Below are 15037 nucleotides of genomic sequence, written 5' to 3'. Positions count from 1 at the left end.
TCCATTCTCTCCATCCATCTCTCTATCCATCCATCTATTCATTTATCTATTCATCCATCCATCTATAGGGAATCACCTTCTTGGACCAGTCCTCTGAGCCTCGTGGGTTGCGGACACTTTTTTCCTGTACGTTTTCTGTGATACTCTGCAGCATAAAACGTACTTGTCTGACGTGATGGAGCCAATGTCGAGTACCTGCTGCTCGGGGGCCGGGCGTCCTGTGTCGGGGGCCGGGCGTCCTGTGTCGGGGGCCGGGCGTCCTGTGTCGGCTGCTCGGGGGCCGGGCGTCCTGTGTCGGCTGCTCGGGGGCCGGGCGTCCTGTGTCGGCTGCTCGGGGGTCCGGGGTCCTGTATATGGTGCTCGGGGGGCCGGGCGTCCTGTATATGGTGCTCGGGGGCCGGGCGTCCTGTATATGGTGCTCGGGGGTCCGGGCGTCCTGTATATGGTGCTCGGAGGTCCGGGCGTCCTGTATATGGTGCTCGGGGGCCGGGCGTCCTGTATCGGCTGCTCGGGGGTCCGGGCGTCCTGTATATGGTGCTCGGGGGTCCAGGCGTCCTGTATATGGTGCTCGGGGGTCCGGGCGTCCTGTATATGGTGCTCGGGGGTCCGGGCGTCCTGTATATGGTGCTCGGGGGTCCGGGCGTCCTGTATCGGCTGCTCGGGGGCCGGGCGTCCTGTATCGGCTATTTTGCACAGGAGAAAATAAACTTCACTTGTGAATTCAGCCTTCTAACAGTCACCTCCCCAGCAGTCCTATGCAAACCTATGGATAATTGCGGGCGTCAGCACACACTGCACAAGCTGCTCAGACCCGTACATTTATGTCACTATTTCACATTATTGCATACTCCATTGTTAAAACTTCCTAGTATTAGGATGTAGCAGGGCTCAGTATGTCTTGTGATACAGTGCGAGTGATATTACAATGCTTTTATCAATGAGATTTACATAGGACTGCTGAGAAGCCTCCTCCATTATAATTTATGGAGTTGCCACCCAATGTGCAAGCTAAAGCCTGAAGATGGGAATTGATAGATTGAGCTCTGCTACATCTCTGCATATTTGGAGACAGTAGCTCAAATACAAAGCACAATTTCCGTATGTATTTTGGTGCAGTGGTGATCTGGACTCTGCTACATCTGTGCAGGATCCCTGCTGCATAGCACTGTCATAAGAGTAGACGATGGGTCAAATAGGAAAGCTTTACAGATGTAGCAGAGCTGATTGTGTCAATGTAGCATCCCTCCTATAGCACATTAATTGGAGGAGGTAGTAGCACAGATGTAGCAGAGCTGAGTTTGTCAGTTGGCACAGTTCAAGTGACGACATAGTTGTCTGGAGATTTACACAGGACTGCAAATAAGTTTATTACTTAGGGAGTCACCACATGATGTGCACGCTGCATGAATTAATGTAACTCTTCTACATCTTCGCTTTTTAGGAGAGTAGACCTTTCATAAGCACTGCAAAGATGTAGCAGAGCTGTGTTTGTCATGAGGCACAGTAAAAGTGATGCCACAATCCGAATTCTGGAGGTTTACATAGGACTGCAGAGAAATCTGCTGTGTTATAAGTCGCCACTCAATGTGCAAGTAACAACCTGAAGAGAGTTAAGTGACAGATTGAGCTCTGCTACATCTGTGCATATGAGAAGACAGTTGTTGGAATAGAAAGTAGTGATTTAGATGCTACAGAGTGAGCGGAGTATGTCATTGGGCGCAGTGCACACAGCCTGCACAGAGGCAAGGGACAAACTGGACTCTGCTACATCTCTGCATAGAGCAATAGTCCATATTACTCTTATATTAAGAGGCAGTAGCACAGGTGTTATACAGATGTAGCAGAGCGCAGTGTCATTTAACCACTAGATCATAATCAGTAATAGGGGGAGAAAGTAGCTCAAGTAATGGACACTATTAAGATGTAGCAGAATTGGGAATGTGAATCCTACTTGTCCATAGCACACTCATAGGACTCAATGGCTATAGTAATAAGCTCTGTACGGATGTAGCAGAGCCGAGAATGCGAATCTTCCTTATCCATAGTACACTCATAGGAGTCAATACACTGTATGCTGTACGGGTGTAGCAGAGCCGAGACTGTGAATCTTCCTTATCCATAGTACACTCATAGGAGTCAATACACTGTATGCTGTACGGGTGTAGCAGAGCCGAGACTGTGAATCTTCCTTATCCATAGTACACTCATAGGAGTCAATGACTACAGTGATAAGCACTGTACGGATGTAGCAGAGCCGCGTATGTGAATCTTCCTTATCCATAGTACAATTATAGGACGAGTCAATTGCTACAGTATTGAGCACTGGACAGATGTAGCAGAGCCGAGTATGTTATTCCGCACAGTATTCGTGATGTAGCAGAACTGGGAATGTGAATCTTCCTTGTCCATAGTACAATCATAGGAGCAGTCAATGGCAACAGTGATAAGCACTAGACGGATGTAGCAGAGCCAAGTTTGTTATTTGGCATAGTATTCGTGATGTAGCAGAACTGGGAATGTGAATTTTCCTCCTCCTATAGTACAATCATAGGAGTCAGTGGCTATAGTAATAAGCACTGGATGGATGTAGCAGAGCCGAGAATGTTATTCGGCACAGTATTCGTGATGTAGCAGAGCTGAGAATGTTAATCTTCCTTATCCATAGTACAGTCATAGGACAAGTCAATGGCTACAGTAATAAGCACTGGACGGACGTAGCAGAGTCGGGTATGTTATTCCGCACAGTATTCATGATGTAGCAGAGCTGAGAATGTGAATCTTCCTTATCCATAGTACAATCATAGGACAAGTCATTGGATACAGTAATAAGTACTGTATGGATGTAGCAGAGCCGAGTATGTTATTCCGCACAGTATTCGTGATGTAGCAGAGCTGAGAATGTGAATCTTCCTTATCCATAGTACAATCATAGGAGGAGTCAATGGCTATAATGAAAAGCACTGTACAGATGTAGCAGAGCCAACTATGTTATTCTGCACAGTATTCGTGATGTAGCAGAACTGATGTTAATCTTTCTTATCCATAGTACAATCATAAGGAGCAGTCATTGGATACAGTAATAGGCACTGTATGGATGTAGTAGAGCCGAGTATGTTATTTCGCACAGTATTCGCGATGTAGCAGAACAGAGTGTTATTCCGCACAGTATTCGTGATGTAGCAGAACAGAGTATGTTATTCCGCACAGTATTCGCGATGTAGCAGAACAGAGTATGTTATTCCGCACAGTATTCGCGATGTAGCAGAACAGAGTATGTTATTCCGCACAGTATTCGTCATGTAGCAGAACAGAGTATGTTATTCCGCACAGTATTCGCGATGTAGCAGAAGAGTATGTTATTCCGCACAGTATTCGGGATGTAGCAGAGCTGAGAATGGGAATCTTCCTTAAATCATAGTACACTCATAGGAGTCAATGGCTACAGTAAGAAGCACTGCACGGATGTAGCAGAGCCGAGCATGTTATTCGGCACAGTATTCGGGATGTAGCAGAACTGACAATGTTAATCTTCCTTATCCATAATACAATCATAGGAGCAGTCATTGGATACAGTAATAAGCACTGCACAGATGTAGCAGAGCCAAGTATGTTATTCGGCACAGCATTCGTGATGTCACAGTCTTTACATGGGACTGCTGAGAAACTTCCCATAGTATAAGTCGCTGCTCAAACCATGTTGTCCCCAAGTAGTTAAGCGACACATTGCGCTCTGCTACATCTCGGGGGCCGGTGGCGGGAGGTCTCTGTGCCGGGCTGCGAGGGTTTGATGAACTGATTATCCGGTGGAACGGCTTCTCCCCTGGAACAGATGGAATGTCGTGTCGCAAAGTTTCATCAAAGCCGCCCGCTAAGTTATGCCGTTTGGTGCAGGCGAGCAGCTTAGGAGGCCGTGTCTTACACGGGCGCGGAGGCAGCGCCGATCATTACAGATCAAGAGCCTCCCGGATTAAGGAGCCCTTGGACAATGGTGCGATCTGAGGGGAGCGCAGCTGGACATATTTACTCTCCAAATCAAAGGCAGAAACTTCTAGCGCATCCGCGGCGTCCGCTCCACCGCCCGCCTTCATTATTTAATATTTCATGTAGAACATGGAAGGAGACAAGGAGCCTCCGGGAGACGGCAGTGTTTACCGCGGCGGACCTGCACAGGCGTCTCGCCACCTCTCTGCGCCCGACGTCTCACCTGTTTCTTCTCTGTTTGTTTTGCAGAATATTCACGGCCATAAAGGACCGATCACGGCGGTGTCGTTCGCCCCCGATGGACGATATCTGGCCACCTACTCCAACAAGGACAGCCACATCTCCTTCTGGCAGGTAATGGACTGTCACTAATGGGTTACTACAACTCCCAGCATGCCCAGACTGGAACCTCTGAGGATGATGACTGCTATGTAGTATGTACATCCCCATATCTCCAGCCTTGTCCTGACCATCCCCCCACCCCTCCCAAAAGAGATCATCCCTCTTATTGTTCAAGATCATCGGGGGCCTCAGCGGTTAGAACTCCGCCATGAGAAAGCAATGGCGTACGGACGTGCCACAAAAGCCGCGTAGGTGCTCTTTGCCGTCGCGCCATCGCTCGCCGCAGCCATCATGCTAGCGGCTTCCATATCTGGATTTTAGCAATCTGTCGTCCCGAGATGGGAATAGCTATGTAAGGATATACAGACATGCCGTTTTATGTCTGCAGCTCCTATGCAGATCTATGTGTCTCGATGAGTATCGTCCTAGAAAGAAAGCCTCATGCAGTCATAATGGAGGAGAGAAACTGGCGCTGAGAAGACTCATGGATCTGCAGAGGAGCTGCGTACACCAAATGACTTTTTAAGAATCAACATTAAAGTAATGGAAAATGTTTGCAGAAGTATGCACACCCTTTATTCTTAGGATTTGGACACCAGAACCCTACAATAGGAAAGTGATCGCTCATTCGAGTGATATGCCGTCACTTTATGAGATGTAATTTTTACACTCACTAGTCGTGATAAAAAAAAAACCTTTACCGTTTTGTGTATGCAGTTCCTATGCTGAGTGATGTGTCACCATGGTTACAGACTACACACAGCCCCCGTGTAGTCTGATCTCAGCCATATTCTCTTTTTTTATCTGTTGTGTGTCTTTACTAAGCAGAAGGGAGTGGGGAAGACGTGACTGCGGGCTCAGGCTGCCCATGGGTCTGCATGGGGGCTGCGTACACAAAACGAGACTGTTAGAATCAAAATTTACTTCCATTTTTTAATTCAGCTGACTTGAAGCAATGAAAAATGGTTGCCAAAATTTCAAGTAGAGCTAGAAAATAACGCCCCTGGAGGAACCGGTAAAGGGGAGAGGGGGCCCAAATGTATTAAATCCGGTAAAGAAGGTGGGGGAGCCCAAATGTATTAAATCTGTGAAGGAGGGTGGGGGGGGCCTAAATGTATTAAATCTGGGAAGGAGGGTGGGGGGCCCAAATGTATTAAATCTGGGAAAGAGGGTGGGAGGCCAAAATATATTAAATCTGGGAAAAGAGGGTGGGGGGGCCCAAATGTATTAGATCTGGGAAGGAGGGTGGGAGGGCCCAAATGTATTAAATCTGGGAAGGAGGGTGGGGGGGCTCAAATGTATTAAATCTGGGAAAGAGAGTGGGGGAGCCCAAATGTATTAAATCGCTGGAAAAAGGGTGTGGTGCCCAAATATATTAGATCTGGGAAGGAGGTTGGGGGGGGGGGCGCCCAAATGTATTTAATCTGGGAAGGAGGGTGGGGGAGCCCAAATATATTAAATCTGAGAAAGAGGGTGGGGGGGCCCAAATGTATTAAATCTGGGAAGGAGGGTTGGGGGGCCCCAAATGTGTTAAATGCGGTGATGGTGCCAGGAGACCTGAGGTCACCCAGGTGGCTGGTATAAAGGAAGGGGCACTAGCCAGCATGGACTAAACCCAGTGTTCGGGAGCGCTACGGTGACATGGTGGGCTTTAACACTGACGCCACGCCAAATTGAAATTCCACAGTTTTTGCATCCGTTCATATACAACACACAAGTTTCCAGCAGGCACATCACTGATCCGCGACTGCCGGACTGGACCCAGCAAGCCTTCTCCCTGCTGCCGGCATCCTTGGGGTCTCGAGTGAACCTCATTGATGCAGACCGCCGCATCGGGGGGCTGCCAGGTGGGAGAAGGATTGCAGGGCTCTGTCCTGGCAAATTTTGATACCTAAACCGGGGTCCCGGGAATCATTTTACGCAACATAAAATGTGTGCACCGAAAATCCGAGCATTGTCTCCATGAGGCTCAGACTGCGGCCCCAGCCTGCGGTTACCTGCGCCCTTCACACCATAATAAACATATTTGGCTAATTAATGTGAGCAGAGGATTGTATGTTTATTGATCCCGGGGTTGTCGCTCATCTCCGGTTTCCTCAGAGCATCGCTCAGTGTAGTGTAATGATTTAATACGCTTCCATTTTACAGCTGAGTAATTAAGGATTACCGCAATGTTTACTACCTTTATCTAATCACTCGCGGACAGTCCTCATATCTGATTGATCGTAATCACCGCGCACTGTCACCAGAAGAGATGGCAGAGAATGGCCCTCGAGGGACGACGACTTTGCTCTGTGTCAATAAGAATCTCATTTTATAGTATCTCTTTTTTGGAATTACTTGGAATTTCCACAACTCTGTACAGAACAAAAGTAATTCATTATGATCTGCATCCTGTATTATACCCCAGAGCTGCACTCACTATTCTGCTAATGCAGTCACTCTGTATATACATTACTGATCCTGTACTGATCCTGAGTTACATCCTGTATTATACTCCAGAGCTGCACTCTCTATTCTGCTGGTGCAGTCACTGTGTACATTACATTACATTACTTATCCTGTACTGATCCTGAGTTACATCCTGTATTATACTCCAGAGCTGCACTCACTATTCTGCTGGTGCAGTCACAGTGTATATACATTACATTACTTATCCTGTACTGATCCTGAGTTACATCCTGTATTATACTCCAGAGCTGCACTCTCTATTCTGCTGGTGCAGTCACTGTGTACATTACATTACATTACTTATCCTGTACTGATCCTGAGTTACATCCTGTATTATACTCCAGAGCTGCACTCACTATTCTGCTGGTGCAGTCACTGTGTACATACATTACATTACTTATCCTGTACTGATCCTGAGTTATATCCTGTATTATACTCCAGAGCTGCACTCACTATTCTGCTGGTGCAGTCACTGTGTACATACATTACATTACTTATCCTGTACTGATCCTGAGTTACCTCCTGTATTATACTCCAGAGCTGCACTCACTATTCTGCTGGTGCAGTCACTGTGTACATACATTACATTACTTATCCTGTACTGATCCTGAGTTATATCCTGTATTATACTCCAGAGCTGCACTCACTATTCTGCTGGTGCAGTCACTGTGTACATACATTACTGATCCTGAGTTACCTCCTGCAGGATTTGCTCATCTATATGACCGTACACAGTGGGGGGTGTCCATCCCATAAGTCTCGGCTGGGTCTGGTTCGGCCCCAGCTGCACTTTACCGTGTTGCACTGTAATCCTGGCCTGAGCTGTCAGGAGTCGGGGCTCAGCTGCGATCTCCTCTCTGCTAATCCTATATCTGTCACCGGCTCAGAGCATTACCTGATCACCTCCGTCATGTCATGTGCAGCGCGGGGAAACAAAGCCCCATCTACTGTGATGCAAAGGGTTAGCTCCTGATGACTGCCCCTGTTATGGAGGAGTAGTGTAATATAGGGGTATCCCCCGAATGGGACCCCCTGGATTAGAGTCTCTGTGGTGGCTTTAGACGCCTTTCATTAGAAATGACCCCGATATCATCCGGTATCTGCTGCTGAGCTTCAGAATCAGCTTTTGGGGTCCCGATAACGGGACATGCATTAGATAAGTTATAGGTGTCCCCATGTGAAAAGCAGAAGCACTATATGATCGCCGGACTTGAGATTAAGGGGCCTTGTAGCTTCTCTACAATTGTCCCTTAGCTGGGAGTTTCGCTTTCGGGTAATCATGTAGACGTGATGATTTCTGGGTGGAGGGTCCCAAAAGTCGAATCTCCATTGAGCTTAACGTGATATCCCCTTAAATCCCACCTCTCTTTAGTTGCACCATATTATATAGGCTCCATTCACAATCCCTCAGTCCTCCAAGCTGCAATCTCCCAGTGTTCACTGTGGCTTCAGAGTCTGTGTAAAGCTTGCTCTGGGGAATTACATGCTGGAATTTGTAGTGCACCGTAGTCTGGGAAAGTGGCCAGGTAGAGGATAACAAATGGTGCAGAATTACAGAGGCATAACTGGTCACCTTATTTCTATATTTATACATAAAGACCAACATTAGGAAAATCAACGCTGGACCTCATGTCCTGAGCCAGTGCCCCCCTTCCTCAGCGCTCCCCTCCCTCAGCGCTCCCCTCCCTCAGCGCTCTCCTCCCTCAGCGCTCCCCTCCCTCAGCGCTCCCCTCCCTCAGCGCTCCCCTCCCTCAGCGCTCCCCTCCCTCAGCGCTGCCCTCCCTCTGCGCTGCCCTTCCTCTGCGCTGCCCTTCCTCTGCGCTGCCCTTCCTCTGCGCTGCCCTTCCTCTGCGCTGCCCTTCCTCTGCGCTGCCCTTCCTCTACGCTCCCCTTCCTCTGTGCTGCCCTTCCTCTGCGCTCCTTTTCCTCTGCGCTGCCCTTCCTCTGCGCTGCCCTTCCTCTGCGCTGCCCTTCCTCTGCGCTGCCCTTCCTCTGCGCTGCCCTTCCTCTGCGCTCCCCTTCCTGTGCGCTCCCCTTCCTGTGCGCTCCCCTTCCTGTGCGCTCCCCTTCCTGTGCGCTCCCCTTCCTCTGCGCTCCCCTTCCTCTGCGCTCCCCTTCCTCTGCACTCCCCTTCCTCTGCGCTCCCCTTCCTCTGCGCTCCCCTTCTTCAGCGCTGCCCTTCTTCAGCGCGCCCCTTTTTCAGCGCGCCCCTTTTTCAGCGCTCCCCATCCCCAGTGCTCCCCTTCTTCCCTTCTTCAGTGCTCACCTTCCTCGGCACAATATTTACCTTTTTAGCTCCTGAATCATTCACTGATTATTATTGCGTCTTAGTCTCAGCTTTTCTTATACAGAGTCCCTAACCAACCCATAAAAGTTCCATAATATTAGAATTCTGAGAGCCTTTAGCAGCTACTAGGGGGAGCTCACTGCAGACATATATATATATATATATATATATATATATATACTGCTCTTCTAGTTCGAAAACATAAAAAAGAAATCTCGTAAAATTAATCAATACAAAGTTTTGGGCATGACTAGATCTGCATTGGTGTTACGGGATTATTTAAAGCAGCCCTTGTCCATATGCTTATTTGCTTAAAAATATCTCATTGGGGTTCATCCATAGGAGCAGCTACTCCTTTGGTGGCCTCGAGCATCCATCCATAACACGAACAGTTATTCATGGCATGGACAGTCAATAACAGCTATGTGCCAAATGTGGCCAGCAATGGGTCCGGCTTTTTTAGGGAATTTGTCATTAGGTCAAAAGGGCTCTTATTCAGGGAATAAGTGGAAATAGAAATATTTTTTCTTTTTTAAATCCCCATATTGGTCCAGAGATATGTGGCCTTCTAATGTATTGCTAGAGTCTTTAGCAAGGGGATGTGGCTCACAGGATCCTCGGGGACGTGTCTTTAGGCTGCTTTGCATAATTATCCCATAGGCCAAGCTTCTTTATAAAAGACTATAAAAATTTCCAGTAACTGAAAAGTTCCATATCTTTCGTATGGTGGATTTGAAAAAAACAATGATGTTTGGAACATTCAGGTGAGCTGCAGGAAGAACCCTAAGATAAGTGACCACTCGTAACCTGGGAACCGGTCTACTCTAAAGGGGTTCTCTACTTTAGGAATCCATTTTCCTATTCTCAATTATTGAAATTCTGAGTTAATAGAGGGAGTCAATTTCAGGATCATCTTTCCCAGGCAGCAGAGATATTACAGAGGACATCTCTTGCTCTGTAGGTAGTGGTTTTTTTTTGTTTTTTTTTTTGTTTATTTTTTTACTGACTACGCTGGTAGAGGACATCTATTGCTCTAGAGGTTAGCCTTGTTTGTTTATCCTTACTAGGACATCGCTTGCTGTAGAGGTAGTGTTTTGTTTGCTTTTTTTTTTTTACTGAATTACACTTTTATAGAAGACAAATCTTGCTCTAGCGGTAGTGGGTTTTTTTTTTTTTTACTGAATTTCGCTTTTATAGAGGACATATCTTGCTCTAGAGGTAGTGTTTTGTTTTTTTTTCTGAATTACGCTTTTATAGAGGACATATCTTGCTCTAGAGGTAGTGTTTTTTTACTGAATTATGCTGTTATAGAGGACATCACTTGCTCTAGAGGTAGTGGGTTGTTTTTTTTACTGAATTACGCTTTTATAGAGGACATCAGTTACTCTAGAGGTAGTGTATTTTTTTTCACTGAATTACGCTTTTATAGAGGACATTACTTGCTTTAGAGGTAGTGTTTGGGTTTTTTACTGAATTACGCTGTTATAGAAGACATCACTTGCTCTAGAGGTGGCATTTTTGTATTTTTTAATTTGTGTTTTTTTTTTTTACTGAATTACACAGACAAGCCATTTATATGAATGTGCCTTGTGTAATACTCAGCCTGACCTGTGTAGGCGCTGCAGGGAAACTGAACACATACTGACCAGGCTGATCACAGCGCATCGCTGGCGGTGCCAGCCGATGGACAATTTCTAATTAGTGTATTCAAGGAATTCTTAGTAGAGTTTTTTTTCGAAGGGGAGCACCCCTTTAAAAAACCTCGAATTGTAAGAAATGAAAGTTTTGGGGTTTAGAGGGAGTCAATTTCAGGATCTTCATCTTTCTTAGAGAGCAGCGCTGTTACAGAGGACATCTGTTGCACATCTGTTGCTCTAGAGGTAGTGTTTTTTTTTTATCTAATTTACAGTCAAGCCATTAATATGAATGTGCCCCTTTAAAAAACCTGGAATGGTAAGAAATGGAGGTTTGGGGTGTTTTGTTTTTTTTATAGAAATTTTCAGCCCATAGATATGAAGTGTTTTTTTAGGGGAAATTTTCAGCCCATACACAGAGCTCTGTAAACACAATGCAATGTGATCCTCCTTGCCTGCAGCCCAACCTCTATAGCCCACAGAGTATAGGAAACCCAAGCGGCATAGGACACGTTAATTGCCTCGCCGTCCGGGCGCAGTCTGCCCTCTCTTTCCTCCGCTCCGTTTCTGAGCTATTACTAATGTAGGAAAATCAGTAACATTAGTCATCTTAAAAGGGCTATTACTCAAGATGATTTAAATTGTGAAAATGTCAGTGGTGCTTGTGCGCTCCCTGCTAGAGATGCTGTGATTTACACCCCCTGACACCATCGTGCCACGGAGCAGGAACAAAAAAAAAAATAGAAAATGACTTATATTCTTCCCCCGGATGGAATTTGGAGCATAACATGTCTTCAGCGTCCGCACGGTCACCCATTAGTCACACCAGCTAGGCGCTGTAATGGGACAATACTGCGGGGGTTAAACACGGTGTCACGGAACCGACAAAGATATTTGTAAGGATTGTGTATAGAAATGTTAACCGGGCGATAAACGGAAATGATGTGTCCCCAAGGAGGGGAATAACACATCCAGCTCTGCTACATTTATATTTTAGCCTTCCAAGCTCATCACAGGGGCCCCCGCCGCGGAGAACCCTCATCAATCAGTTGTGATCTGCAAGAAGATCCAAAAGCAAGTGTTGCATTTCCCTGCAGTGCCTCCGCTGGAGAAAAAAAGTACTACATGGCGCCAGAGTCTTTTGTAATATTACTCCAAACAAGCTCCTATTAAAAAATCCTTTCCGTCATTAGGAAATAAGAGATTTTTAATTGTACAGTTACCTAGGTTACCGGCCACCTCTGCAGTCTTATCGGAGTCAGCCGGTTTCCTAGGCAAGGAGCCCCAGCTTTTTGCTTGTGAGTGCTGCTCTGATGCCCTTTACTTCATCCTCAGCCGGTGCGCATTTGTATATGTTGTACTTTTGTGTTGTCATTTCCTTTTAATGACATTTTTTGGATTTCTTCTTTCGTAGATGAACACGTCCTTGCTGGGAAGCATCGGGATGCTGAACTCTGCCCCTCAGCTGCGCTGTATTAAAACGTACCAGGTGCCCCCCGTTCAGCCCGCCTCCCCCGGCTCGCTCAACGCCCTAAAACTGGCAAGACTCATCTGGACTTCCAACCGCAATGTCATCCTTATGGCGCACGATGGGAAAGAGCATCGATTCATGGTCTAGGGAATGAGCGGCTTGTGCCCACCCAATGCCCCCCCCCCACCTTCCAAAATGTCTATAGCATGATCACTGCAGAAATTGGTGTTGTCATATCATACATGGGGTACACTTTGCTGTGTTGGTGCTGCATGATTCTCCGGGAATGGGAGTTCTTTCATGTACATAGTGTGTACGGGAGGCCCCCTATTCGTCTCTGTAAACCATGATTGTGGAGGAGCCTTTAACAGTATACATTCAGCTATAAAGCTGAATATTATAGATATAGTCTGTATATAGTGGTGAGTAACTTTATAACCTTGAGTGATATCATGTCTTCCACTCCTGACACAGCCAGAGCTGCATTCATTATTCTGCCAGAGCTGCATTCATTATTCTGCCAGAGCTGCGCTCAGACTTCTGCCAGAGCTGCGCTCAGACTTCTGCCAGAGGTGCGCTCAGACTTCTGCTAGAGGTGCGCTCAGACTTCGGCCAGAGGTGCGCTCAGACTTCGGCCAGAGGTGCGCTCAGACTTCGGCCAGAGGTGCGCTCAGACTTCGGCCAGAGGTGCGCTCAGACTTCGGCCAGAGGTGCGCTCAGACTTCGGCCAGAGGTGCGCTCAGACTTCGGCCAGAGGTGCGCTCAGACTTCGGCCAGAGGTGCGCTCAGACTTCGGCCAGAGGTGCGCTCAGACTTCGGCCAGAGGCGCGCTCAGAATTCTGCCAGAGGCGCGCTCAGATTTCTGCCAGAGCCGCGCTCAAGTTTCTGCCAGAGCCGCGTTCACAATTCTGCCAGAGCTGCGTTCACAATTCTGCCAGAGCTGCGTTCACAATTCTGCCAGAGCCGAATTCAGAATTCTGCCAGAGCCGAATTCAGAATTCTGCCAGAGCCGAATTCAGAATTCTGCCACAGCTGCGCTTAGAATTCTGCCAGTTGCCACATGAAGATACACCCCTAGCGACAAAGTTGAACGCTCCATACATCAGGTGACTTCACAAAACTTAGTGTAGACGGCAAAATCCAAATTGAAAATGAGCAGACACCGAAGCAGCAGCATGTGTTAGCTCAGCACTAAAGGTGGCCATGCACCTTAGATATCAGTCCTCTCAAAAGGCATGCTAACAAACAAGTTAGAGCCTGTCCTGCTGAAATCGACAGGTTTTTATCTAATGCATATGGCCACCTTACAAAGCCAAAGATGTTTGTGAATGCTGCTTCAGACGTGTCTGACACAAGGATCTCCACTGAAAACCAAAGGACTGGGCATGTTGAAAACTAACAGCCCCATCCTTCCTTTGCCTGTTATTTGCCGTGTTAGTGGAAAGTCGTGACCTCACCATACACATCTGTACATAGTTCCGATGAATTAGGGGTCTTTCCAGAAATTTATTTAATACGCCCTTAAAAAAATCCAGAGATGTTTTTGAATGCTGCTTCGGATGTGACTGGAGTAGAACACATGAAAGATGAGATTCTGTAAAGTCCCTTCACATTCTATGTAGATAATATCTGGGTGTAAATGTTGTTTGCAGGTGATCCTACACTAAACACGACACATTCCGCTGCGACACCTCTATCTGGCACCGCTGGTTTATAAGACCGCGTGTCCGAACGTTACATTCCCGACGCGCGTTTTGGTTTTTGTTTTTTTGTTTTTTTTCATATGAGCAAATTGTTTACATTTAGCAACATTGTATTGAGGAGGCACCATTTTTTTCTGAGCTTTTGTCCTGTATCTTATGTCGTCCCCTCTGTGTATTTTTTGCCATGTGCTGCAGGTGTTTAGCTTTGTACTTAGCATATATGATTTATTTAAGAGCTCGTGGTCCCCATTAAAGTATGACTGTGTTACACTGTACAGAATGTTTTACATTTATCAATATTGCACATTCCAAAGTCATGGTGGATTCTAAAGTCAAGTGGGAGGAGTCACTTTTTAACAAATCAGCAGCAGTTTGAGCCCCGTAAAGGCACCTGATTGGCTAAGGAGGTTTTTCCGTCTCCTGTTCCACCTACCCAACTATGAAACGTACGGTTTTGCAACTAGTACCAAGGAACGTCCAATCCTGTAAACGTTTACGAAAAGCTGCAATTGAACTGTTAAGGTTAAACATATCTGACACTATATACTACATCCGGATCAATAATTCATGGCAAAACGGCCGTCATTGTGCTATCACCCCCCCACTATGCACCGAAAAAGACATACATGAGTGCAGTTAAAAGCAGCAACGAATGACCGTGCTTTAGCAAAGCAGTTTTGTTGGAGAACCTTTATTCATTGCTTTTAACTGCACTCATGTATGTTTTTTACTGCAGTTTTTCAAATAAAGTAACTCTGGAATTTTAAGGGTTTTTTCTTTGCATTTTCGTGATGTGTTTACGTGATGTCTCACGGATCTCCGTGCTCCACGCACACCCACAGCCTGAAGCATAGGGGATCCATATTTTTTGGGCTTTTTTACATCGTATGCATAATGCTGCAAAGGCTAAATGTCATAGTACAATCCTAGTGAAATAAAGCTGCCTGTAAAGCTTCATCCAATAGGAATAATAATACCCCAAAAATCAGAGGCTCCCGGCATGGTCCTTCGTAGTGCCTGTACTATGCACATCAGTGAGGCAAAAAGGAGGATCTTATGTAATAACAAGTTATTACTTTTCTACCTTTTTTATTTCTCCTTTCACACCCTTATATATTAGATTGGACAGTCTTAAAATCCTACACATGCTGCCTCATGCGTTGATACA

At 46.4% G+C, this 15037-nt stretch overlaps 1 protein-coding gene across 1 annotated transcript; it reads left to right on the top strand.

The window, feature by feature from the left end:
- The first annotated feature begins 3893 nt into the window (after nucleotides 1–3893).
- Nucleotides 3894–15030, top strand: LOC142283791 (WD repeat-containing protein 7-like). The gene is made up of 3 exons (XM_075333150.1): nucleotides 3894–3988; nucleotides 4231–4335; nucleotides 12110–15030. The coding sequence occupies exons 1-3, from the start codon at nucleotides 3986–3988 to the stop codon at nucleotides 12311–12313; spliced, it is 312 nt and encodes a 103-aa protein (XP_075189265.1). The 5' UTR covers nucleotides 3894–3985; the 3' UTR covers nucleotides 12314–15030.
- Nucleotides 15031–15037: the final 7 nt, after the last annotated feature.

The sequence above is a fragment of the Anomaloglossus baeobatrachus genome, unplaced genomic scaffold, assembly GCF_048569485.1.
Source record: "Anomaloglossus baeobatrachus isolate aAnoBae1 unplaced genomic scaffold, aAnoBae1.hap1 Scaffold_5476, whole genome shotgun sequence".
NCBI lineage: Eukaryota > Metazoa > Chordata > Amphibia > Anura > Aromobatidae > Anomaloglossus > Anomaloglossus baeobatrachus.
Note: the sequence above shows the minus strand (reverse complement) of the source record. Positions and strands in the feature narration are given on the sequence as shown.

Bases quoted from the DNA above. Each gene is read 5' to 3' on its own strand.
- LOC142283791 (XM_075333150.1), top strand. The intron at 4,336-12,109 runs GTAATGGACTGT...CTTCTTTCGTAG, and splicing joins GCCACATCTCCTTCTGGCAG to ATGAACACGTCCTTGCTGGG.